The sequence below is a fragment of the Mobula hypostoma genome, chromosome 12 (assembly GCF_963921235.1).
Source record: "Mobula hypostoma chromosome 12, sMobHyp1.1, whole genome shotgun sequence".
Classification (NCBI taxonomy): domain Eukaryota; kingdom Metazoa; phylum Chordata; class Chondrichthyes; order Myliobatiformes; family Myliobatidae; genus Mobula; species Mobula hypostoma.
The window spans coordinates 45,211,798-45,238,776 of record NC_086108.1 but is presented as its reverse complement, the minus strand read 5'-3'; the positions used below and the strand labels follow the sequence as shown (position 1 = coordinate 45,238,776).

At 42.0% G+C, this 26,979-nt stretch overlaps 1 protein-coding gene across 1 annotated transcript in view; it reads right to left on the bottom strand.

Moving 5' to 3' along the window:
* The window catches only part of LOC134355154 (zinc finger protein GLIS1), a 380,709-nt gene that overhangs the window by 112,722 nt on the left and 241,008 nt on the right, over window positions 1-26,979 (bottom strand). Inside the window, exons 4-5 of the mRNA XM_063064929.1 lie at window positions 19,024-19,185; window positions 7,591-7,701 (exon numbers count right to left, since the gene is read on the bottom strand). Coding sequence (XP_062920999.1) covers window positions 7,591-7,701; window positions 19,024-19,185 — 273 coding nt within the window. The remainder of the gene's footprint in view (window positions 1-7,590; window positions 7,702-19,023; window positions 19,186-26,979) is intronic.

Here is a 26,979-nt window from a genome sequence, read left to right as displayed (position 1 = left end):
GGGTTGGCAACTTGGCTTCACCCAGGGAGAACGTTTGAAAAGTCTTGGCATGGACTAGTCACTTCCCTTGCAAGTCGACCAGCAGGTTGTGAGCTCGCAGAAAATCTGCCCCCAGGAGTGGTTGGGCCACGGCGGCCAGTGTGAAGTCCCATGTGAACCGGCTGGAGCTGAACTGTAGCCGCACCGTGCGGGTGCCGTAGGTTCGTATTGTGCTGCCATTAGCGGCCCTCAACGTGGGTCCCGGTTCTCTGTTCCGGGTGTCGTAACTTGTTGGAGGTAAGACGCTGATCTCCGCTCCAGTGTCGACCAAAATGCGGCGTCCCAGCTGCTTGTCCCAGACATACAGGAGGCTGTCCTGATGGCCAGCCGCCGTAGCCATCAGCGGCGGCTGGCCGTGGCGTTTCCCGGGAATTTGCAGGGCGGTCTGCAGCGGCGGGCCTCCATGCCCCACCACTGGTGGTAGAAACACCATTGTTCGTTGGGCTCCTCACTCCCATTGCCGGGTTATGTAGGCTCTGCTACCGGGCCTGGTCTGGTCTGTCGTTGGGCACGTGGCTTGGTGATCTGTGCGACGGGCACCCCACTCCTTCTTGGCATTCCACAGCACATCTGCCCAGGCCACCACCTTCCGGGGGTTGCTGAAATCTGCGTCGGACAGCAGTAGGCATATGTCCTCGGGCAGTTGCTCTAGGAACGCCTGCTCAAACATAAGGCAGGGTTTGTGTCCTTCAGCCAGGGCCAGCATTTCGTTCATTAATGCTGACGGCGGCCTGTCTCCCAAACCATCCAGGTGCAGTAAGCAGGCAGCTTGCTCGCGCCGTGAAAGTTCAAAAGTCCTTATGAGCACGGCTTTGAATGCTGTGTATTTGCCGTCCTCCCGGGGCGACTGTATAAACTCCTCAACTTGTGCAGCTGTCTCCTGGTCGAGGGAGCTCACCACATAGTAGTAATGAATGGAATCCGAGGTTATCTGCTGAATGTGGAATTGGGGTTCTGCTTGTTCGAACCACAGACGAGGTCGCAGCGTCCAGAAGCTTGGCAGTTTTAACAAAACTGCGCGAACAGATGCGGCGTTGGTTATCTCTGGTCCAAATATCGTTTGGGCCGTCGGGATCACCAAGTGTAGCGGTGTGCTACACACAGCGCTAGAATAACGACACGTAGTCGGTGAGTTGGAGTTGCGATAAAAGAGATTTATTCAAACTTCGCAGCCTCCTTTAAAGGCTTCCTGTTCCCGCCCTCCCCAGGCAGGACTGCTGTGGGGAATGCATATTTGCAGACCCTTTCCGCGCGAGGGATTTTCCCCCTGTTGGTGAAGATGGCCTGGCACCCTTTTTGGGGCCGGCCTCTCTGCCGGCACGCGCTGTTTCATGAGCCGGTTCATGTGCGCTGGGAAGTGGGTCGCCACAGCAAAACCCTTTTCATGTTTACCTCCACCAGAGTATATCATCCTGTAGTCGTCTGATTGGAATACTCCAGTGCCTTTCCATCTTATTTCACTTAGGCCTAGGATGCTGACTTCTAGCCTCTTAATTTCTAATGTTACGTTTTCTAGCTTACAGCTTGGTGCAGGGTTCGAACATTCCAAGTGGCAACTCGCAGTCTCTTGTTCTTGCAGACAGTAGTGGTACGATGATCCGGGTTCACCTGTCTGTTTACATGATATCCCGTACCGAGTGAGGTGTCTGCACTATTTGGAAGTGGGCTCCCATTTACACTAACAACAGGAATTCTGCAGATGCTGGAAATTCAAGCAACATACATCAAAGTTGCTGGTGAACGCAGCAGGCCAGGCAGCATCTATAGGAAGAGGCGCAGTCGACGTTTCAGGCCGAGACCCTTCGTCAGGACTAACCATTTACACTGTTGTCTTTTACATTTGTGTATGTATTAACCATGGTTGTACTAGGGATGAAATACAAGCAGCTTCCCCTTGCTTGCTTCCAATGCAGTGTCTTTACAAGATGGGTGACCCTGACCATTGTCCTATTAAAAGGATCTACTGCTCAGCGTCTGAGAAGCAGGAACCATCTTGACATAGATGGGAAAGATATACATTTCTTAAGAAACTTATATGGGGACCAGACAGCATCCATCAGAATAATAGGAGAAGTGAGTGAGTATGTGAATATCATGAGAGAAGTCAGGCAAGGTTGTGTCTTTTTGCCAGACTTACTCAACCTGTATAGTGAAAATATCTTGAGAAGTATCAAAGACAGCAAAGGATTCACAATTGGAGGCCATAATATAAATAACATCAGATATGCTGATGACATTGTACTAATAGCTGACTCAGACACAAAACTTCAAGAACTACTCACTATAGTGGCAGCAGAAAGTGATCGCAAAGGCCTCTCAATCAACACCAGAAAGACAGAAAGCATGGTCATCTCCAGAAAGACAAACACCCCACAATGTGTGATCAAGATTGGAAATACAAACATCAAACAAGTCAACAAACTCAGATATCTTGGCAGCCTAATAACAAGTAATGGCAGGTGCGACACAGATATTAAATACAGAATAGCAATGGCGAAAGAAGCTTACCAAAAAATGAAGACCGTATTAACAGACAGAAAGATGAGCACGTACACTAAAAACAGAATACTGCAGTGCTACATTTATTCTATCCTGACTTACGGAAGTGAATGCTGGACCATTTCCCCAGCAATGGAAAAGAGACTAGAAGCAGCTGAATTATGGTTCTACAGGAGAATGTTAAAAATATCATGGACCACACACACATCAAATGAAGAAGTTCTCAGAAGAGCCCAAGCAGTTTGATCACTCATACCAACAATAAGAGAAAGACAACTCAGATTCCTAGGACACATCATGCGGAAAGATGAGCTAGAAAAACTCATACTCTCTGGAAAGATCGAGGGGAGTAAACCTAGAGGAAGATCTCGGCTTATGTACATCAAAAGCATAGCCACACATCGAGGAAATGGAAGTCATTCAAAGAACGGGGGATAGATCTATATGGAAAACCATGGTCACCAACGCAGCATCGGATATGGTACCTAGACAGACATTGATTTTACACTCTGTTCTATTTTTGCTTCCCATCTATTCATGGGCTTCACCATTGTCTAGTGGAGCCACAGTCACCTAAGCCAGAAAGTGCAGGTTAGTCTCATAAATGCCGACTAGGATCTTGACAGCGTATGACTTGTGCAACTAGTCAAGTGCTTTTTTGGGCACACTGTAAGCACCTCAAAGACATTTTAAGCTTCAGGATTCAATGCCTGTTAATATGTAAACAGATATTCCAATGTAATTTAATGTATTAGACACATACCATGATATTATTAGCTCATTATTTCATGAAAGTCTTAAAATAGAAAGCAACATTTGTTTTGCTTATTTTATGAGCATAATGACAGTAAATTTTATGAATTAGTGCCTTAAGTATCTGAAAAATTGCACACTTGAAGTAATTTTACAGGTATCACTTACTATAACACAATCAAGCACTGGATTTTTTCCTAAGGCAAACAAAAGCTTTATGTTTGTTTTGTGCATCCTCATTAAAATCAGACTGCCCAGTTTAGAGCTTACTGTAAATCAGCATTTATGGATTAATAATAAGTTCTGTTTCTTAACAAGTGATTTATTTTCTTCCTGAGAATCAAGAATTTGAAATAAAAGTCAGAAAACCTGGAGACAGTCAGCAGATCATGGAGCCACTGAATTATATAGCATGGAAACAGAGCATTCAGCCCATCACATCAATGCTGGCCAGTGGTTATCCATTTGTATTCACTCTATCTTCCAGCACTTGGCTCATTGTCTTCTATGCCAGACAATTCAACTGCACATCTCAACATTTGTCAAATTGTTTTCAGTGATTCTGCTTCCAGGTAATTGTGATTCACAGATCTTCTCTAAATCCCCCACAACTTACACCAAATCTATGTCCTCTATTTTTATTTAGCTCTGATTTGGGAAATAGCTTCCTGCAGTCTTCCCTATCTATGCCGCTCATAACTTTATATATTTCAATGATGTCACCTCTTACCCTCCTCTGTTGCAGGATAAACAAACCCAGCCTCTTCATTATTGAAACGCACTATCCCAGGTAAAATACTGGTGAATGTCCTTTGGGCCTTCACTTGTTATCATATCTTGTATGTTTTGAAACTGTATGTAGTACTGCTTTTGAGGTCTAACCAATACTTTTTTACAGTTTTAGTATAACATCTCTGCTTTTGCATTCAATGTCTATTGCACTTGCCTTCTTCACCTCATTCTCTACCTGAACTGTCAACCTCAATTATCTTTGAAAGTGTACACCAAGGCCCCACTGATACTCTCTAGGTCGTTACCATTCATGGTGTATGTCCTACTCATTGGTATTCCAAAAAAAAACACCTCACATTTATCTGGATCAAACTTCATCTGCCATTTCTCAATACATCAATATCACACACCACACCATCAACAACTCCACCAATCATTGTGTCATCTGAGAACTTACCTATCATGCTTCTCACCTGTCCTTGAGCACATCAACAAGTGTGTAGATAGAGTGACACCACAAAGACAAATAAAAGTTTTTCCCAATCAGGAACTATGGATGAACAGAGAAGTTCGCCTCCTGCTCAAAGCCAGAGATTCAGCCTTCAGGTCTGGAGACTGGGAGGCTTACAGCTCAGCTAGGGCCAACCTAAGGAGGGGAATCTCCCAGGCTAAACACATATACAAACAGAGAATCGAGGAGCATTTCAACTCCTCAGACCCCCAGCGCATGTGGCATGGCATACAGGTCATTACAGACCTCAAACCTCCTAGTACTGTGGCCCCTTCCAGCTCTGCTTCCCTCCCTGATGAGCTCAATTACTTCTACGTTCACTTTGACCGAGAGAACAAGGAAGTCACCCTCAAAGCGGATCTCCCACCTGGTGAACCGCCTCTCTCACTTTCCACCTCCGATGTTTACGCCCCCCTGAGCAGGATGAATGTATGGAAGGCAGCTGATCCGGATGGAATACCTGGCCGTGTGCTCAGAGTCTGTGCAGGGCAGTTGGCCGGGGTCTTCACAGACATTTTTGATCTGTCCCTGGCCCAGGCAGTTGCCCCCACAAGCTTCAAGATCGCCACCATCGTGCCAGTGCTGAAGCATTCCACTGCCGCTGGCCTGAATGACTTCCGCCCAGTTGCACTCACCCCCATCGTTGCAAAGTGCTTTGAGAGACTGGTTCCATCACATCTGAAATCCTGTCTACCCTCTACCTTGGACCCCCATCAATTTGCCTATCGCACCAACAGGTCAGCAGAGGATGCCATCTCCACGGCACTTCACTCTGCCCTGACCCACCTGGACAGCCCCAACTCTTACGTCAGAAAGCTGTTCATTGACTTTAGTTCGGCATTCAGTACTGCAATCCCCTCCAAGCTGATGCCAAACTTCGCCAGCTTGGTATCAGCGTATCCCTCTGCAGTTGGACCTTGGACTTTCTAACTAACAGACCCCAATCTGTTAAGTTAGACAACTTCTCCTCCTCCACTCTCACCCTGAACACCAGCGTGCCTCAAGGCTGTGTGCTGAGCCCTCTTCTGTACTCCCTTTTCACCTATGACTGTGTTCCTGTACATGGTTCTAACTCCATAATCAAGTTCGCAGACACCACCACGGTGGTTGGTCTGATCAGAGGGGATGACGAGACGGCCTACAAGGACAAGGTTCAGCACCTGGCCGCGTGGTGTGCTGACAACAATCTGGCCCTTAACACCCAGAAGACCAAGGAGATCATTGTGGACTTCAGGCATGCTAGCAGCCATACTCACGTCCCCATCTACATCAACTGAGCTGTAGTGGAGCGTGTATCAAGCTTCAAATTCCTTGGTGTCCACATTTCTGAGAATCTCACCTGGTCCCTGAACTCCTCCATCCTGATTAAAAAGGCGCAACAGTGCCTTTATTTCCTGCGGAGCATGAAGAAAGCTCACCTCTGTCCCAGGATACTGACGGACTTTTTCCGCTGTACCATTGAGAGCATACTCACCAACTGCATCTCAGTGTGGTATGGCAATTGTCCTGTATCAGACTGCAAAGCACTTCAGCGGGTGGTGAGGACTGCCCAGCGGATTATCGGCACCCAATTGCCCACCATTGAGAACATCTACAATAAACGCTGCCTGGGCAGGGTGAAAAGCATTATCAGGGATGCATCTCACCCTGACCATGGACTTTTTACTCTCCTCCCATCCGGTAGGCGCTACAGGAGCCTCCGCTCCCGTACCAGCAGGCACAGGAAGAGCTTCTTCTGAGGCTGTGACACTGCTGAACCTCACATCACAGCGCTAAGCATTATTGCATCCGTACTGTACTGTCTCAGTACTTCTATATTTGTGTGCTGTAGCACTTTTTATTCGCAGTTATTTTGTAAATAACACTATTCTTTGCATTTCTGGTCAGATGCTAACTGCATTTCATTGGCTTTGTATCTGTACTCGGCACAATGACAATAAAGTTGAATCTAATCTAATCTTACATCCACATCATTCATGTCTATTACAAACAACAAAGGTCTCCACACTGATCTCTGTGAAATACCACAAGTCACAGACATCTATTTACAAAAGCAACCCTCTATTATTATAGTCTGATTCTTATGGTAAAACCAATTTTGGGTCCAATTTATTAACTTGTCCTTGATCCCTAACCTTTTGGACCAGTCTCCCACGTGAGTCCTTGTCAAAGTCCTTGTAAACTACATCTATTGTGCTGCCCTCATCAATACATTTTGTTATTTCTTCAGAAATTTTAATCTGTTCATCAGACAGGATTTGTCATTGACAAAGCCATGCTGGCTATTTCTGATTAGTAGCTGGCTTTCCTAGGTCAGGCAGTTTCTGTGGAAAGAGAAACAGATTTAACATTTCAGGTTCATGAAGAAAGAAAATAAGTTGGTTTTAAGTTGCAGAAAGAGTGGGGAGAGAGGGGTAGGACAAAGAGAATATTTCTGATAAGGTGAGGCATTGTTTTCATTTCCTTCTTGATAAAGTGTTGAGCAAAATTGGCTCACTTTATCAGTGAAACTCAAACATGCTGAGTTTTTCCAGCAATTTCAGTTTCACTTTTTCCCACTGAGCCTGAAAGAAGTATGTTTATTTCAATACTTCCTTGAAATTTCTGAGAGTTCATATTAACTGCTATAAAAGAGAAAATTTCTTGTAGTGGAAGAATAAGCACAAACTTCCCATATTATATCAATATAGTTTCAACAAATATTTCTTGACACGCTTCTTCGAGACTAATCATGTTCTGAATCACACTTTTCAAGGATGCAAAAATAATGGACGTCTTCAGCCCTTGAGTCTTTCATTCTTCTTCATAGCTGGCTTCTAAAACCTAGGCTGGCCTTCATAACCACGACTTCTAGTTTAATTTATCTTTTTTTTCACAATTGTGACATGTTCAACATTCTCCATTGAAAAAAAATGTGAGAAAAGAAAATATAATCTTTCTAAAACAAATAAATATTTCCCCAAAAATGTGATGTGAAAATGAATACCTGTATTTCCCAAAAACATGTGATTGTCCAGTACATGACACATACTGGATTATCTATGATTATTTCTTACCTTCTTACGCACCTGTTGCTGTTTGGCAGAGTGTGCTTTGACATGCTTCCTCAATGAGCTTGGATCAGTGTAGCGCTTTGTGCACCCTGGGATCTGACAAGCATATGGTTTCTGTAAATGTTTGAGAGAGAAAGAAGTTTTACACTTCACAATCGCTGCTGAGTCTCATTAAGACAATTCTATCCTGACTATATACCATGTGATTCCTTCTGCTATGGAATAGTGAATTATTAGTTCCTGTGCATGAGCACTTTTCAACTGGAATGCAGTTACTAAAAGTAGAAATTCTTCTTTTTAAGACACTTCACTCGAACAGCTCAGCTCTGGCAGCTGACCAGGGGTGTCAGATGATAGCCTTACTCCTGGATTTGATTCAAAAGGCTGAAAATAGTTTTCACAACTGTAGTTGTTGATAATTATTACCGGTACTCAAAGTAAAACTATTAAGAGGCTGCAAACAAAGAATGTTTCATAGCAATAATTTATCAAAGGCCATATTTTAAATGCTGCACTTTACAGGGTTACATGCAAGCAATGTTTTTGTTTCAAGATTAGTTGCTGTGTGTAACCTTTAACTTGGTACCATGTATATTGTTGGATGTAATTGCTAAAGCACTTTTGGATAAGTATGCAAAGTCATTCCAATAGGTAATCCCATAATACAGAATGAATAAATTGTTAGGAATGCTTTAAACTTTACCTGACCGTCTTACTCCTTTGGCACAGTAGCTACATGGCACTGCTATAGGAATCAATGTCTCTGGACAAAATGCCCTGCAACAGCTGGCAGTAGATCTTGATCTGGTATTCTTTGTGTAACACACCCAAGAGCATAGCAGCTTTACAAGTTTACTTAAGCTGCCACGTTTAAGTCTATGGCATGGTCATAAGATGCATAAACTTCACAGACATGTATAAATAATAGCTTACGGGAGTTCAAATGCTGCCTTTATTTCATGGACAATAACATGGCAGAGCAGATAAATCTCAAATCATTGACAACTGATAATTTCAATGAACTGAATCAGTTAGGTTTTATGCAGCTGAGCAATCTCTGTCAAATTATTGCTCATGTGATAGACAAAAAAAAACATTGCAATTGAAATTTGTCTCGACCATCATCGACTGAATTGATTGAATGAGTGGTACCTGAGCTCTGAAGGTAGAGATTCCTTGGCAAAGGAAGGAAAGCACAAAGAAGAAAAGAATTAAGTTTTATGCTTAGACATCACATACAGTACATCAATATTTGAGTCATATAACAGAAAGACAGAGCAACCTATTCTGTATCCCATGACGAAAGTTTCATAAATTCAAACAGATTCAGCATCTGTTTTATCTTATTTAATTAGAATTCCTCTGACAATCCTAAACATATGTTTTCAAGATTACCTGGCTCAAAATGTAAACCATCGCAGTCTTGCTGGCAAACCTTTCATTCAGTTTTCACTTCAGCTCTTGGGTTGAGCACAGCTCCATGCTTCCAAATGGCCTAAGTGTTGCTGTCCATGTCTGTGCCCAGATAAGGTTAGTTTGGCTACTGTACCATTAGAAATGGTGCAGCAAGTCCTTGTTCCTTCCCTATATTAAAGATAGTTCTGGAAGGATCAGTAGCTATTGGCGACTATATTTTGGCAAACTCTCTCAAGAGAAAAATAAAGCTAACTGTAAATTTATTTGTTAAATAATTTGTATCACTGATCAGGTGTCTGTCCTTTTTGGACAGTCTGCCTCAATCCAACACCATGAGCGTAAACTAAGAGCATGACATGTACATTCACCAAAAGAGATGAATACCAAGCTTTCAAATAATTAACACTATTAAAGAAAGCCACTCAAACATATGAAAAAAATCAATGAGCATCTTACAATTATTTATAAGAACCTATGGGCATATAATCAATCTATGTATATAAACTATATTATGTATTTATATCTATTGATTTTTTTATATTATCACGTTATTTAACTTATTGTGATTTTTGTGATGCATCAGATCCAGAGTAACAATTATTTCATCCTCCTTTACGCTTATGTACTGGAAATGACATTAAACAATCTGGAATCAGGAGTAAGCCACTCAGCTGTTTGTAGCCATTCTATACAGTCATGAATGATCTTCCCTGCCTTTACCTCCTCTGTGTCAGACCTCCATATCTCACAATTCCCTAATCTTTCAAAAATATATCTATTTCCATGTTAAAAATCTCCAATGATGTAGCCTCTACAGACCAAGGTAAAGAGTTCCAAAGAGTCACCAAATTCTGCAAGAATTCCTATGCAAGTCAGCTTAAAACGACTACCTACTAACCTAGTAACTCTGTCCCTTCATTCCATATTCTCCCACTAGAGGAAATAACTCAACATCAACATGACCACTAAGCATCCTGACGAAGGGTCTCGGCCCGAAACGACCACTGTTTAATTTTCCATAGATGCTGCCTGGCCTGCTGAGTTCTTCCAGCATTTTGTGTGTTTTACAAGCATCTTAAGTGTTCTAGCAAGATCATTCTTCTAAACTCCAAAGAACACAGATAATTTGTTTTAGCTGCTACTGATAGGACAACCCTTTCATCCCAGGAATGGGCCTAGTGAGTCTCTATTGTAGTGCCACAAGTGCCAGTATATCCTTTCTTAAAAAGAATCTACTTTACAAAAATATTGATGCTCCTATTGATATTACTGATAATGAACAACTTCTGTAATTTATTTTTGATTTGTATTAATTCAGTCAAGTTAAGAGGTTTACAGAATGAACTAAATTTCTCTTCACCATAGCTATTTAATGACACAGCACCTGGGTGTGGTTGAAGATTGACTGCCCAAGGCAACCAGCCGTTTCAACCTAGAGTGCTATGAAGCCTACCTAATTTTCATTGTGAGATGCACTAAAACCTTTATTGGTAACTCTGGTCCTGAATAGTTTTGGAAAATATGGAGGAGCACATCCAGTCCTTCTGTTCGTACAATAATAACAAATGTCTGATTTTAACCTCCTCTTTTACTGAGTTTTCGTTAATTTTTACTCCAGGATGATGGCAGTGCATTTGGATTGCCTCTCGGGCGCCAACTAAAGATTTTTTGTGTTTTTTTTTAAACATCTTTCTTACGATCATAGGACAATGCTGGGCATTAAGTGTGTTATTATGTGTTTACATAAAAAGGAACTTCAGTTCCCTGTGCGCAATGAGGGCGGTTCACTCAAAAATGGAAGTGACGTTGATGAACGGGTCACACGCACTTTCTTGGGGGGCTAGAAGGTCCCGAGTAAAATGTGGTTGAGCTGGAGTCATTCTGTAAATCTGTAAATAAAATAGTTCGAGCATTTTACCCACACAAGTTTGCCTTCGTTAAAGAACAAACAGAACATGGTGTCCGAAGTCGGCGTGAGGTCTAAGTATGAAGCGTAGCTGAATACTGCAAGCAATTAAGAAAGGGATGCAAGGTTCAGACAGAGAGAAGCTGCTGGCAAGAGAGCATGCATTCTCAAAGCTTACCAAGAGATTCAGGTGGGAGAAGCCCGAAAAATTCTGTTATGGATAACCTAAGTCCATCCACATCTATGCAGTTTACTAGCAATCTAGCTGATAATTTGGAAAGCTTCAAACAGTGATTCAATATATGGTTAGCGGCGAGCAGAGCCAGTGGGGCAGAGGAAAAATTGAAAGCATCCATCTTTCTACGCATAATTGGTGAAGATGCTTTGGACATCTACAACAGCTTTCAAACTGAGGAGGCAGACTTTAAAATGGACACTCTGATGATCAAAATTGGAAGAGTATTTTGTCCCACGTAAAAATATCACATTTGAGGGATACCAAGTTCTTCTCCTGTGAGCAGAAACAAACTGTCTCCTTTGACCAATACTTAGCTGAACTTCACACACTGAGTAAGTCCAATGAGTTTGGAGATTTGGGAGATTCACTAGTCAGAAACAAGATAGTTTGTGGAATCCCAAACTATTGTTCTCAGAGAAAGGTTGCACTGTGAAAAAGATTTAAAGCTACAAAAGGCTGTGAATATGTGCCGGGCTTTGGAGACAACACAAATTCAAACTGAAGAGCTGAACAGGGCAGAAACAACCGTGCATGCTGTGAAAACAGAGGGGCAGAGTACAAGGTGTTTCGCCAAGTAACAGCATAGCAAAGAGGTACAATCAAACAGTAAATGCAGCAAACTTGCAAGTAGGTTCATGCCAAAGGTGTGTCCTGCTTATGGAAAGTCTTGCAATAATTGTGGGAAGAAGAATCATTTTGCAAGGTGCTTCAAAGTTGGGGCTACCAAGAGAAAGGTGCACACAGTGGCTGAGGAAATGAAGGAAGTCTTCATAGCAACACACATCAAAGTTGCTGGTGAACGCAGCAGGCCAGGCACCATCTCTAGGAAGAGGTACAGTCGACGTTTCGGGCCGAGACCCTTCGTCAGGACTAACTGAAAGAAGAGCTAGTAAAAGATTTGAAAGTGGGAGGGGGAGGGGGAGATCCGAAATGATAGGAGAAGACAAGAGGGGGAGGGATGGAGCCAAGAGCTGGACAGGTGATTGGCAAAGGGGATATGACAGGATCATGGGACAGGAGGCCCAGGGAGAAGGAAAAGGGAGGGAGGGGAAAAAACCCAGAGGATGGGCAAGGGGTATAGTCAGAGGGACAGAGGGAGAAAAAGGAGAGAGAGAGAGAAAGAATGTGTGTATGTAAATACAGTAAATACCAGATGGGGTACGAGGGGGAGGTGGGGCATTAGCAGAAGTTAGAGAAGTCAATGTTCATGCCATCAGGTTGGAGGCTACCCAGATGGAATATAAGGTGTTGTTCCTCCAACCTGAATGTGGCTTCATCTTTACAGTAGAGGAGGCCGTGGATAGACATGTCAGAAGGGGAATGGGATGTGGAATTAAAATGTGTGGCCACTGGGAGATCCTGCTTACTCTGGCAGACAGAGCGTAGGTGTTCAGCAAAACGATCTCCCAGTCTGCGTCGGGTCTCGCCAATATATAGAAGGCCACATCGGGAGCACCGGACGCATTATATCACCCCAGCCGACTCACAGGTGAAGTGTCGCCTCACCTGGAAGGACTGTCTGGGGCCCTGAATGGTGGTAAGGAGGAAGTGTAAGGGCATGTGTAGCACTTGTTCCGCTTACAAGGATAAGTGCCAGGAGGGAGATCAGTGGGGAGGGATGTGGGGGACGAATGGACAAGGGAGTTGCGTAGGGAGCAATCCCTGTGGAAACTCGGGGGGGGGGAGGGAAAGATGTGCTTAGTGGTGGGATCCCGTTGGAGGTGGCGGAAGTTACGGAGAATAATATGTTGGACCCGGAGGCTGGTGGGGTGGTAGGTGAGGACCAGGGGAACCCTATTCCTAGTGGGGTGGCGGGAGGATGGAGGGAGTGCAGATGTGCGTGAAATGGGGGAGATGCGTTTGACAGCAGAGTTGATGGTGGAGGAAGGGAAGCCCCTTTCTTTAAAAAAGGAGGACATCTCCCTCGTCCTGGAATGAAAAGCCTCATCCTGAGAGCAGATGCGGTGGAGACGGAGGAATTGCGAGAAGGGGATGGCAATTTTGCAAGAGACAGGGTGAGAAGAAGAATAGTCCAGATAGCCGTGAGAGTCAGTAGGCTTATAGTAGACATCAGTAGATAAGCTGTCTCCAGAGATAGAGACAGAAAGCTCTAGAAAAGGGAGGGAGGTATCGGAAATGGACCAGGTAAACTTGAGAGCAGGGTGAAAGTTGGAGGCAAAGTTAATGAAGTCAACGAGTTCTGCGTACGAGCAGGAAGCAGCACCAATGCAGTCGTCGATGCAGCAAAGGAAAAGTGGGGGACAGATACCAGAATAGTTTTGGAACATAGATTGTTCCACAAAGCCAACAAAAAGGCAGGCATAGCTAGGACCCATACGGGTGCCCATAGCTACACCTTTAGGTTGGAGGAAGTGGGAGGAGCCAAAGGAGAAATTATTAAGAGTAAGGACTAATTCCGCTAGACGGAGCAGAGTGGTGGTAGAGGGGAACTGATTAGGTCTGGAATCCAAAAAGAAGCGGGGGGATAAAACCGTGTCGAGGTATGCAGAAACGAGACCGTGTTGAGGTATGCAGATCCCCTTGTTCAATCCCTTCCTACCTATGTTCGTGACACTTCTCACGCTCTTAAACGTTTCGATGATTTTAAGTTCCCTGGTCCCCACCACTATATTTTCACCATGGATGTCTAGTCCCTATATACTTCCATCCCCCATCAGGAAGGTCTCAAAGCTCTCCGCTTCTTTTTGGATCGTTCCAATGACTATGAATGAGACAGTAATTCCATTCGAGCTTGACACCAGGGCCCAGGTGAATCTGTTATCCATGGATGATTACAAGACTCTCAAAGTAAACAACAAGATTTACCCAGTGAAGTTAAAAGTGACAGACTAAACTGGAGAGAATGTTCCAGTAAAAGGAGTCTGTATCGTGACCTTCAAACACAAAGGGCAGCACCTAAAGGCACAGCTACAGATTGCCGAAAAGTGAGTACAGCCAGTACTGTATTGGATCTGAGTGCATGTGAAAGGCTCAACATAGTGGAAAGAGTTTTTGTAGTGCCTTTACAGACCAAAGGTGACCAGGTAGCACTCAATAAAAAGTACCCAGATGTCTTTGAGGAACTCGGATGCTTACCTGATGTAACTCGAGAAACTCGAAACAGCATCCACGAGAGCTCCAGAAAGGTTATGCAAGAGAAGCACAAGAACTCCACTTTCCATAGACATCCGTACCAGCTACACCAGCATGACAGTCAGGATGCCAGTATTGAACAGAGTGATGATGATGAAGAAGTCATCGGTCTTACTTCCACATCATGCAGCATTGGTTCTCATTCTCATCAACTTTCAATTAAAAACTGGAAATCAAAACTATCTCCACAATCCTCACCAAAGTTGAAGAGGAAAAATAAAAAGTAAGTTTGGGAGCCCGCAAAAGACCCAGGGTCATAACAACCGCAATAGTTCAACACAAACCAACAGGAGGAGTTGCTATCTATGATACGCAGCCAACAGAAGGAGCTCTGTGAATCGAGACAGACTCAATTGAAACTTAAGCAAAGACTCACTGATCACATGGATATAGTCCAGGGCTCTATTATGAGGAACGTGGAGTGATTTATGGTTACAGAGCAAGCACAAGAACAGAGACAAACAGATAAGATCTTGGCAGAGGATGTAGAAGAAATGAACACATAGATCAGAGTTCTCAAAAGGGCACTGGTATTAATGCAGCAAATGAAAGCAAGACATCTATGAAAGTAAACAGCAGTCCAAAAGGGACTACCACAGAGATGCTTTGAGAGTGGATGAGTGAATGGGGGACTGTATTTGCTCATTACAATTCAAGTTAATGTAAATATCTTTGTTGGAAAGCTTTATTGTGTCTTGCAGGTTTATGAGGACATACTATTGTGTCTGTTTTCTTTAAAGGGGGAAGATGTGTTATTATGTGTCCATGTAATAAAGAACTTCAGTTCCCAGTGTGCAACAAGGGTGGTTCACCCAGAACCAGGAGTGACATTGGTAAACGGATCACACACACGCTCTTGGCGGGCTAGAGGGTCCCAAGTAAAATGTGGTTGAGCTGAAGCCATTCTGTAAACTTGAAAATAAAATAGTTCTAGTGTTTTTACCCATGCAAGTTTGTCTTTGTTAAAGAACAAACATAACATTAAGAATTTCGGGTACTACAGATCTATCCTATCAGCAAGCTGCTCATTGGTACAGGAAGAGAAGAAGCTTGACTCGGTGTGGACAGTGTTACTGCATGCTACAGAAAGGTGTTGTAGTCAGTGCGCGAAAGCAGTGTGCAGTCTAACTGCAAGTGATTGTCTTTGATGTTTCTCTTACCATCACAAGACCCTGTTGGACACTGATAATGTAAAAATGCTGCAAGTCCATTCCCCTTGTTTATTGGTGAGCGAGACAGCTGCGTGGCCTCAGCTGAAGCAAGGACTAGGCCTCAAGCTGCGAGCTTGCCTGTTGCAGCAGTCCAGTAGAGGATACGCCAGAGGTGCTGCCCTCCAGTGTTCGACTGGTGAAATGACAAATTAGATTGTGTGTGTGCATGCGTGCATTCGTCTGTGTACTGCTGAGAACTGCTTCTTCTTGTGATAACAACCATGCACCATCAATAGACAGGACATGTCACTCAGGGACTTGGGATATATATATATTTTTTGTGTGGCTGTATATTTATTTGCCATCTAATATTCAAAGATTCAAAGTACATTTATTATCAAAGTATGTATAAATTATACAACCTTGAGATTTGTCTGCTTACTGGCAGGCACAAAGCAAGAAACCCAAAAGAACACAATTTTTAAAAATGAAAGATACAATGAACCCAATGCACAGTGAATGAGAAAAAAAACCCCACAAATAATGCAAACAAAAGAAGCAAGCAACAACATTCTGAACCAAATTGAGTCCATAGAGCCGAATCCCTGGAGCAGCCAGACATGGTCCAAAGCCTCGGTCTCGTTCACCATATAGTGGGGCAAGCCGCTGCGAAGCTCGCTGACACGAAACGCGTAGCAGCGGGAGCAGACTCACGGCCTCAGCGCCATGGAGAGAGGAGTGAACATCACAGGAGAGCAAGGAAAATCAGCCCGACCCTCACCTCCGGTCTTTCCAGTCCATCTGGGCCAGTGTTTAAATCATCCAAATACTGGGTCGTGCCAGCCACAGGGCCTAGACTTCGCCACCTAGCCCAAAGCCATTCCTGTCCTCACCAAATCAGCTTGGCGCTAAAAGCGATCCAACCTTGCACCCAGATTAGGTGGACAGGCACCAAAACTTCTCCACCCCGACTCCTCTTCGAAACGCTCGCTCCAGCTTCACCTCCACCTCTGAAACCGCCTATGTGCTATATGTACAAGGTACATATATGGGCTATATGTACCTTATGCTGTGTATGACAGTTGGTACTGTGCCCCAGAGGAAGGCCGTTCCATTTGGCTGTATTTATGGATGGTTGAATGATAATTAAGCATGAACTTTACTGGGTGCATTTCATCCAAGTTCAACCAAAGTTAGGACAGGGACCTCATGGAATTAAATTTTTAAATATGTGTTGTGTTATCTTCAAGTGGCTGCTCTATTTCAACATCAGGAACAACCACAACTGGACACAGGTTGCCTAAGCTATTTTTGTGGTCCTGTGCCAGAAAGGGGGATTGAAAATTCAGCATGATGAGTACGTCAATAAATAACCTCCTGAGAAAACAGTTAATCAGTGCTGCAGAAACTCCAGTAATGAACCATCAATCTTTGCTACACAAGCCTACAGTGACTTAAAGTAAACTGAACCAGCTTAAGAAAGTCATTAAATAGCTGAATGTTATTTATGCTATTAGAATTTCAAAACGGGTCTCTCTCTCTCTCTGCTGTACTGGACACAATATAGCACATTAGCAAAGATTTCTGGAAGTTGATATGGTCTGATCGTAAAACTAAGCAGATTCCTTATTTCAGAAGAAGATGGAGAATAAGTCAGCTGTACTAAAATTGTGTGCCTCTTTAACAATTTCACCTCCACTAGCACCTCATTCAAATGACTCACCTTAAATGTGTGAGGCTAGCTAGTAAGTAGTGATATTCTCTTTTACCAGAGGCTAGTAAACTGGTAAAACAACCTCATTACCTGCTGCAGATCCCATCTACTTTTTATTTCTAATGATTTTCAATTGGAAAAGACACAGATAACCATCCACATCAAAGTGGGAAAGCACTGGAGTGAGTGGGAACTTTGATTGTAAGATTTGGCTGGGAAGTCAGAACCAAACCCAATAAGGATTTCCACAAATCTCCATACAGACACCCTCATCAGCTTTGTCAATGCACAGTGGGAATTTTCCATGTATGTTCTGCTCCCAGTTCACAGGCATTAAAAGTAATGGTTGCTCCACCTAATATCAGTTTCTTTATCCACTGAAATACATCAATTCTACAAATATTGGAGTGCAAACCTCTAGCCTGCATCTTCATTGATCATGGCAGCCAACATCTTTTTGTACTGAGATTTGAGGATGACTTGGTTCTGCTGCAGTTAAATGGGCTCACAGACGGTGTTTGGGTGGATCTCACAGGTCTACCAGTTTCAGCCCATTAAATACAAGAATAGACAATAACTGGCCTTGGAATCCCAGTTTCCTGTTAGACACTATTGAAGTATACCATTCCTTCCTGCTGTATAGAATCAGGCACATTGGATACAGTTCTGTTTACCTCATTCTATTGGACAAGAAATATGATACACACGATAGGGCATGCCAAAGCTACATCAGGTAGTTATTAAAGCCAGCTGACGTTATGAGTCGGATTTATCCTCAGAAATGCAGTAGTAGTAGCGTAGTCTGTTTGCTGGCTGCCCAAATCATCGCTTACTCTCCACTTGTCCTGTTCTGGAGTAAACAGTTAACCTGCTTATATTTCTTTTAACATCATGACCAACCTATTGCGCATTTGCAGCATTTTTGTTGGTAAAAACCACTGCTGTTGGTAAAATCTCAGACAGCAACAAGGAGGTAGACAGAAGTGACGTAGATCAGCTAGCTGGTTGAATGGTGTCACAACAACCACCTCACATTCAATATCAGCAAGATCAGGAATTAATTGTGGACTCAAGAAGGGGAAGTCAGGAGAGCACACACCACCTCACTGAGCAGTCAGCAGAGGAAAGGATGAGCAGCTTCAACTTCACGGGCATCAAAAATCTTGGGAGGAACTACCCTGGGCACAACACATTGTTGCAATCATGAAGAAGTCATGCCAATGGCTGTAATTCATTAGGAATTTGAGGAGATTTGGTATGGTACCGAAGGCTCTTACAGATTCAGTAAATGTGTGGTGAAGAGCATTCTGACTGGTTGCATCACAGCCTTATACAGAGGCTCCATGCAAGATGCTGTAGACTCAGCCAGTTCAATCACAGGATTAACCTACCCCACCATTCAGGAGACCTTCAAAAGATGGTGCCACAAGGAGGCCCCACCAACACTAAGGACCATCACCCTCCAAGACATGTCCTCTTCTCGTTACAACCATTAGGGAGAAAGTATGGCAGTCTGAAGACCTACACTCAACAATTCAGGCATAGCCTCTTCCCCTCCACCACCAGACCCCTGAATGGTCCATGAACCTGTCAACACTGCCACCTCTCCTTTTTATGTGCTATTTAATTATTTTGTAATTTATAGTAATTTTATATCTTTGCACTGTACATCTGCCACACAACAATAAGTTTCATGTGATAATAAACCTGATTTTGATTTTACTGGTTATTTCAGAATTTTAATGTTCCTACTGTTTCTCCTTGATTGCCTCGATTAGCTAATTCAATGCATTGATAGGGTGCAGTACTGAGTAAACACTAATTAAATATAATGCAAAACATTCTGTATCGTGCTTACTGTGTCCAGGTGTGTTCGCTGGTGTTTGGCACGATCACTGGAGTTGCTGAAAGCCTTCTGGCAGCCGGTGTGTTGACAAAGGTAAGGCTTCTCACCAGTATGGCTCCGCAGGTGGATCTTGAGATTTTCTAGTCTAGAAAATGCCTTATTACAGCCTTCGAACTGCAATAAAGTATTAAAAATATAAATATTACCATGAAAAGAACAAGGCAGCTATGCTACAATGCTTACAGTGTAGACCAACAATGCTCATCCAGTAAATCACTACAGCTCAACATCTGTACTAACTCAGGGATGAAAAAAAAACTCCTGTGCTATTAATTTAACCTTTCAACACTGACACGTACTAGAACAGCATTAGATTGAACTGATTTCTTTTTTGTTGAAGTACGCTTCATCAACTCTTTCAAAAACATACATTACCTAAGCTGTTTTAAATCACACACATAGAGGGTATTTTATTCTCAAAATGATCTTTCTGGAATGTCACTAAAGACAAATTAATAACCTTTTGGGATTAATTTAAATCAGTAGTCTCAAAACTGACTGTTACATCTGTCCAAGTTGATTTAGCCCATCTGCTGCTTATACTAATTAATAAGTCATACTCCAAACCACGCTCTGAATTTTGCCGTGAAAATGTCAAATGGGATCTTTAAGAGAAATTGGGTGGTTTAGATACAGGCCTGGGTTTGCTGAAGTTGGTACCTCACAATGTGCCCAATAATTAAACCTCTTCTACTATGTTCAGCTCCTTTGTCTTGCTGGTTGCAGCTGCACACTGATTAACAGTGCAGCCAAAAAAAAAGAACATCTGGGAACGTAATGAGTGATCGGACAAAGTTTGGTTCTCCTTAACCAGCAGGTTTGAAGACTAAAGGAGACTGGTTAAAGGGGGTTAATTTAATATCAAATCCATCACAAAATATTGTCTTATGAGAAAAAATAGGCAGGTTAGGTTTGTATTTTCTGGAGTTTAGAAGAATTAGAGGAGACGACTGAAACACATAAACACTTGAGATCCTGAGGGGTCTTGACAGGGTGGAGAGAATGTTTCTTGTGAAAGTTTCTAGAACTATGGATCGCTGCTAACGATAAGGGGTCACCTATTTATGACACAGGTGAGGTTTAAATTTTTTCTCTTGGAAGATTCTGTGTGAAAATGGAAAAATATTGTTGAGGCACAAGTAGACAGATTCTTTACAAGCAATGTGAGTGAAAGGTTATTGGGGGTAATATAAAAGGCAGTGTTGAGGTTACAAACAGATCAGCCATGACCTCATTGAATGGTGGAGCAGGTTCAAGGTTCTAGGTGGTCTACATCTGCTTCTAATTTATATACTTAAATGTAAGAAAAATAAATAGAAGATAATTTAAAGGAAAGAGAAAAAGGGACATTCAGAAAGAAAAAAGTAAGCAAAGGGTAAAATCTGAAATTCATAGAGTATCCATTAACTATCTGATAGAATAAGACTAAATATTTTCATTACTCACTTTTAGGATAAGAAAGACATTGACCGGAAGTAATTATCTGCTATCACGATTAAAAAGCTTGCAATATTAACTACCAAATTTAACCTCTGTGCTGTCAGGAAGGAGGTAAAGGAGCCTCAGGGCCCACACTACCAGGTTCAGGGACAGTTAGTACCCCTCAGCCATCAGGATCTTGAACCAGTGGGGATAACTTCACTCAACTTCTCTTGCCCCATCACTGATTGGTTCCCACAATCTATGGGCTCACTTTCAAGGACTCATATTCTCGATATTTATAGTTTATTTATTATTGTTATTATTATATCTTTTATCCTTCTTTTTGTATTTGCACAGTTTGTTGTCTTTTGCACATTGATTGTCTGTCCATCCTGAAGGGTGGACCCTTTCATTGATTCTATCGTGTTTCTTGTACTTAATGTGAATGTCCACAGGAAAAGGAATCTCAGGGTTGTATATGGTAACTTTAATAATAAATTTCCTTTAACTTTGAATTGGCAATTAATGTATCAGAACTTCAAGGTGAGGCTGCTGAGTGGATGGCATTTGTGAAATATTAACAATAAAGCAAAGGAAATAAGTTAGCAGCTCATGGCAATTTGCACTTCATACGAAATCTTTTTTTCTTTATTATCTGGCCTGCTTACAAATTAATAATGAAGTTCATCATTCCACACTGATATTTTTTCAGCAAATTCTGGCTCACTAACTCCATATTTGGGACTTGTATTCAGATTGAAATAATGAATATCTGAGTTTTCTTGGAGGTAAGGAAAAATTACAGTCAGCCCTCCTTATCCACGAAGGATTGGTTCTGGGACCCCTCGTGGATACCAAAAAATGCAGATGCTCAAGTCCCTTATTCAACCTGTCTCAATGCGGTGGACCTTACGACCTTAGGACCCAGCGGAACTCCGGACCTTATTTAACCCGTCTCAGTGCGGTGGGCATTAGGACCCGGCGGCGAAGCTCCGAATCCGCAATGTTTCTGTTCACGAAAATAATCACGATCACGATTTTAAATAAAGTGGAAATAATAAAGCGATCAGAAAGAGGTGAAAAGCCATCGGTCATTGGAAAAGCGTTAGGCTACAGTTGGTCAACAATCGGAACAATTTTAAAGGATAAAATGAGAAAGGCCCTGCCCGGTTAAAGCTACAATTATTACTAAGCAACGCAGTGGTTTAATTATTGGGTTTTGGGGTTTTGGGTTTTTGATCCTTCACATCAACCCGGCACAGTTGGAGAGCACGCTCGGGAGCACTTTGTGACTGGATCGAACTCGGGAACTTCTGTTCCCGAGCCCAGTGCTGAAACATACTTTTCTTAAGTGGTTTATGTGCATAGAAAGGTAAAATATATACTATATACTAAGAAAAACATTTGACTAACTAACGCTAAATAATACCGGATGTACCTGTTCCAACTTACTTAGTAAGAGAACTTCTGTTTTTCTTTCGATCCTGATTCACGATAAACTATGCACATTCTCCCGTATACTTTAAATCATCTCTAGATTACTTATAATACCTAATACAATGTAAATGCTGTGTAAAATAGTTATCATACTGCATTGTTTAGGGAATAATGACAAGAAAAAAAAGTCTGTACATGTTCGAACAACAAGTGCTGGAAGAGCACTTCCGGGTTTTCTCGATTCGCGGTTGGTTGAATTCGCGCATGCGGAACTCGCGGATAAGGAGGGCCAACTGCATATCCAATTTACCTTTGCCACACAAAACTTCTCTCAATTTGCAAATGATTAATGTGGAAAAAGGACAAATGTCAACAAGTCATTCTGGTACAAAAAGGATGCCCCTGTTTGTCTCGAGCATGGAGAGAATTTACTCTGCATCATCTCTCATCTCTCCTCAAAAAGCTTCATCCTCGCAAACATCTCCAAACTCCACACTTTCGAGGTTATGGCTTTAGTAGCACCTCAGAATCATGCCTATCTTGCCTGGAACTACATCGCTGAATCTCATAAATCAAACTTTCATCCCTGTGAAACACCTCTCATTAGGGGTGAACAAGACATTTTATGGCTGTGACAAACGCAATCTATTCTAGCTTACCTTTTTTGATTTGCCTGCAGTCACGATAGACCTCATCATCCTCAAACCAGTAGTCAACCTGGGTTGCAATCACATAATATAACACCTTCTCATCTGATTATAGCCAGAGAACAATTTGCAAAAGGATTCTCTTTCTGCTCCAGCACCATTATTGCTGGTGTTTCCTAAGGATCTACATTTAATTCCCTACTACTTCTTATACTCGACAGAATCATAGAGTCACAGAATCATACAGCACAGAAACAGGCCCTCCAGGAAACATCCCTGTAAATCTCCTTTACATTCATTCCAACTGATGGCATCTTTCTTTGGGTATGGTGACCAAAACAAACACAAAATTCCAAATGCGGTCTCATCATCTTCTTGTACAACTGCTACATAACAATCCAACTTCTCTAATGCCCTGACCAATGAAAGTCAACATGGCAATGGCCTTCCTTGCTGCCCTTCCCCGCTCCCCTTCACTCATGTGACAACAGTTTCAGAGAACTACACTATGTACTTGTACTCTGAGGTCCCTCTGTTCTACAACACTCCCCAGGGCCCAGCCACTTACAGTGGAAAATCTTTCACATGTGGTGGTGATGAGATCCAGCTGTACTTTATCACCATCCCTCACAACTCCTCCTCTGTGTTTAAATATCATCCAGTTTGTCCATAATCTAGCTTTTTAGCAGCTGTAAACTTCCTTAAACTAAATATTGTGGAGACATGAGTCACTGTCTTAGACCTCTACACACAATTTCTTACCATAACCACTGACACCATTCTTCTTCTTGGGAATTGCGCGAGGCTGACCAAGCTATTCACAGCTTGGTGTAATATTTGATCCCAACATGAACTCGGATCAAATAGGGTAAGTAGTTTCAAGTTCCTGAGCATCAACATCTCAAAGGGTCAAACCTGAGTCCAACATATTGATACAATCATGACAAAGACACGCCAACAACTCTACTTCATTAAGAGTTCAGGGAGATCTGGTATGTCACCAAAAGCTCTAGCAAATTCTACAGATGTACTGTGGAGAGCATTCTGACTGGTGTCATCACCGTCTGGTGTGGAGATACTGATGCACGGGTTTTCAGGAAGCTTGAGATGGTTGTAGACTCAGCCAGCTCCATCACAGGTTCAAGACTGTGAAAGACCACCACCATCTGGGACATGCCCTCTTCTCACTCCTATCATCAGGGAGGGGGTAGTATGAGAACCTAAAGACCCATTCTCAACATTTTAGGAACAGCTTCTTCCCATCTGCCTTCAGATTTGTGAATAGTTCATGAACTCATGAGCATTATTTTTCTATTCCTCTTCTGTGCTATTTATTTATATTATAACTTATAGCAATTTGTTCTGCCTGCACTGTACTGCTGCTATAAAACACGTTTCATGACTTACATCAGTGACAATAATCCTGATTCTGATATGTGTCTAGTCTTACATTAGCCTATTGTTACCTTCCTAACAACACCTAGCTCTGCTCCAGCTTCAGCTCCTTAGACATTTATCCATAACTTTGTTTACCTCAAGGCGTAACTATTCTATTGCACTCTTTGTCCCTTGTTCTGTTCTTCAGGAAACAAGCCTTCCAGTATCCTAAAACTTGGTACCCTTGTTCTAATTTGCATTGCACCTTTGCTGATTGCTCACCTTTATACTGGTTTCCTTCAATAAAGCATACCAATTTTACAATCCTCACGCTTGCATTCAAATTTTTCCCTAAGTCTCCTACCTCTGCAAATTCCTCCCGTGCTTCAACTCTCTTTTGATACCTGTCTGTTTCCAGGTCTGAGAATGTAATTTAAAATTTGAGGTTATGCTTTCAATTCCAGAGGCCCTAGGACTCTGGAATTCCCTTCTTAAAATATTCTACCTGTCTGTGTGCCTTTCCTCCCTTAAGATACCTACCGTTTACGTAACCAAAATTTTACTTGATTTATCTCGATATTTCCATTTTGTGGCTTGATCAAATTTTGGGACACCTTCCAATGTCACAGTGTGATATAAATATATAATGTTGCTACTGCATTGAATTAGTACCATATGATGCTGATGTCCTCTTTGGCACCAGCTATCTACTCTGAGGTTCAATTCCATTCTCTGTCACTACAGTTCCCCTAGTATCCCTTTCCTCCACCCCAACACCACAACCACATCTCATGCTCTCTCTCCACCACCACTAATTTTTAAGAATGGGTAGATGAAGCTGAGTGAACCACTCACATGGCACTGCCATTCCTTAGAGAAGGAATGGCGCTGGTCCTCCACATCTCAGAGGGACACACAACAAATATAGAAGTTAAGAAAAAAAGAATGCCGTAGCCTTGAAATGAAATAGCTTTTATCATGGAACTTGCCTTAGCTCCTAGGAACAAAATACTGGCTGCCAGTTGTACTCTCAAACTAAAAGTCATTTTCATTGAATTCATGGAATCAAACATGAAGGGGAGTAAACCAGATGCATACAATATTCCAATACCCTTTTAGCATTAGCATTCAAAACAAGTTTTTATCAACTGATAATTAGCTATAAGATATAGAAATGTTTATTTTATTGACAATTGATTTCAACTCTTTAAGAATAGCAAATTACGATGATCCCAAGATATATAATTTCCAAAAATATATTTCTCCCATTTATTAGTTCACCAAGCTGCATTGACGTTAGAGACACAGTCTTGATCTAATCCCTAAACAGTCATCCATCCAATCTGATTGAATGATTTATGAAAGAAACCAGATTTACTTTTACTAAAGTCCTGGAAGAAAAGTCCCTTATCAACACTGGTTTTAAATTGTTATCCCTTACAATTAAGGAAACCACAAAATTGCCAATGGTATCACTAGTACCAAGGTCGTGGATCATTCTGGAATTACTCTGCAACTGGCAACTCAAATGTCCACTTCTGGGAAAATGCAAAATTCAGCACATTTTTAACTTTAATCTATAGCAAATGAAAGACAGTAAGGCTGGGAAAACAGAGGTTGTCTTAATGAATATCAATTGTAGCTCTGAGTAACATTTCTGGGGGAAATGAGCTGTGATGGAATAAGTGAAACTTTTTTTACCATTATGGAGCTAAATAGCAGCAGTGTGCTGCTCAACAACCTTGCTAATATCCATGGTGGTTGCTGTCAGGTCAAATAAACAAAATGGCCTTTATACAACAGAAAGGAAAGAGCAGGTCATAGACTACTGACATTGGAGACAGACTACACATGGAAAATCTTAAGATTTTCAATCCAAAACATTTTTTCTTAGTTTCATACTGAAAACTCTACAACTACAGAATAGTATGCCAGGTTTTGATTAGTGATTTACCGAGAACTTAACATTGTTTTAATCATTTTTATAAACTAAATTCTTGTTTTACTTTGACAGCACCTGGTCAGAGAAAGTGGTCTAAAAAAAGTTCGTTTCATGTGATATTTGCCATAGAAAGTCAAGGCAAAGTATTCTCTGCTCTGATATTTGAGTAATTGTTATTACTGACACCTCTGCTTTGATTTGATAGGGGATGCTCTCACCTCACAACCCAAACTCTCATTTACTTTTCCTCTTGCAGTTTCTCTATTTAGTGAACCTTCTTTATTTACTGCTCTACCAAAGCCTCTTCTTGTTTCCACCATAGTTCAAATTAGTTTCAATATATTTTCTTTCTCCTCCATCAACCAAGAGCTGTCTCATCTCTTCACTGCAAAAACAAATCCTTTCTCAATTCCTTAAACTGTAGAATTCTTCTGGACCCCTATTTTGCTTGGATTCTACAATTTTATTTTGAAATTACTTCCAGTTTTATCTTGGGCAGGGAATATAATCATAAAACATCTATTTATTTGCTCTACATGACTGAATTGAATCATTACTAAATTCTACTGGTAGTTCCTAGTGTGACATCTATCAGCATGAAAATTCACTTATAGTGGTGCACATTCAAGATGTAAAAACAAACAAGTCTTGCAGCAGGATGAAGACCTGCTAGAGTATTAAAGGCTAAGTCCTTTCTTGGTTCATTATTGAGGATTCCATCACAAGCAGCAACTTTGGAGTTTTCCCTGACAGCTCAGTTACCACCATATATTTTATATAGAGCCTTCCACTTCCTTTCACAAAAGGAGTAGAGGGATTTGGGAGGGAGAAGCAGGGGATAACTGCTCAGTTCCTTGCCCCAGCTGTCCATCTCTATAGCAAGATAACCAATAATGTATTTGAGAAATGGGGTGTCCACCCGCAGCTCTTTCTCATGTTGTTTAGTTCAGCTCCACAACCAGCTGCCTTTAGCCATGGTAAAATAAAACTGCACGGATAAATGGACAGTTCTAATATGACTCTTGAAGTTATCCGTGGTTAATATGTAGAATTGAATTATGTCCTGAGATACGTTCTACTTTA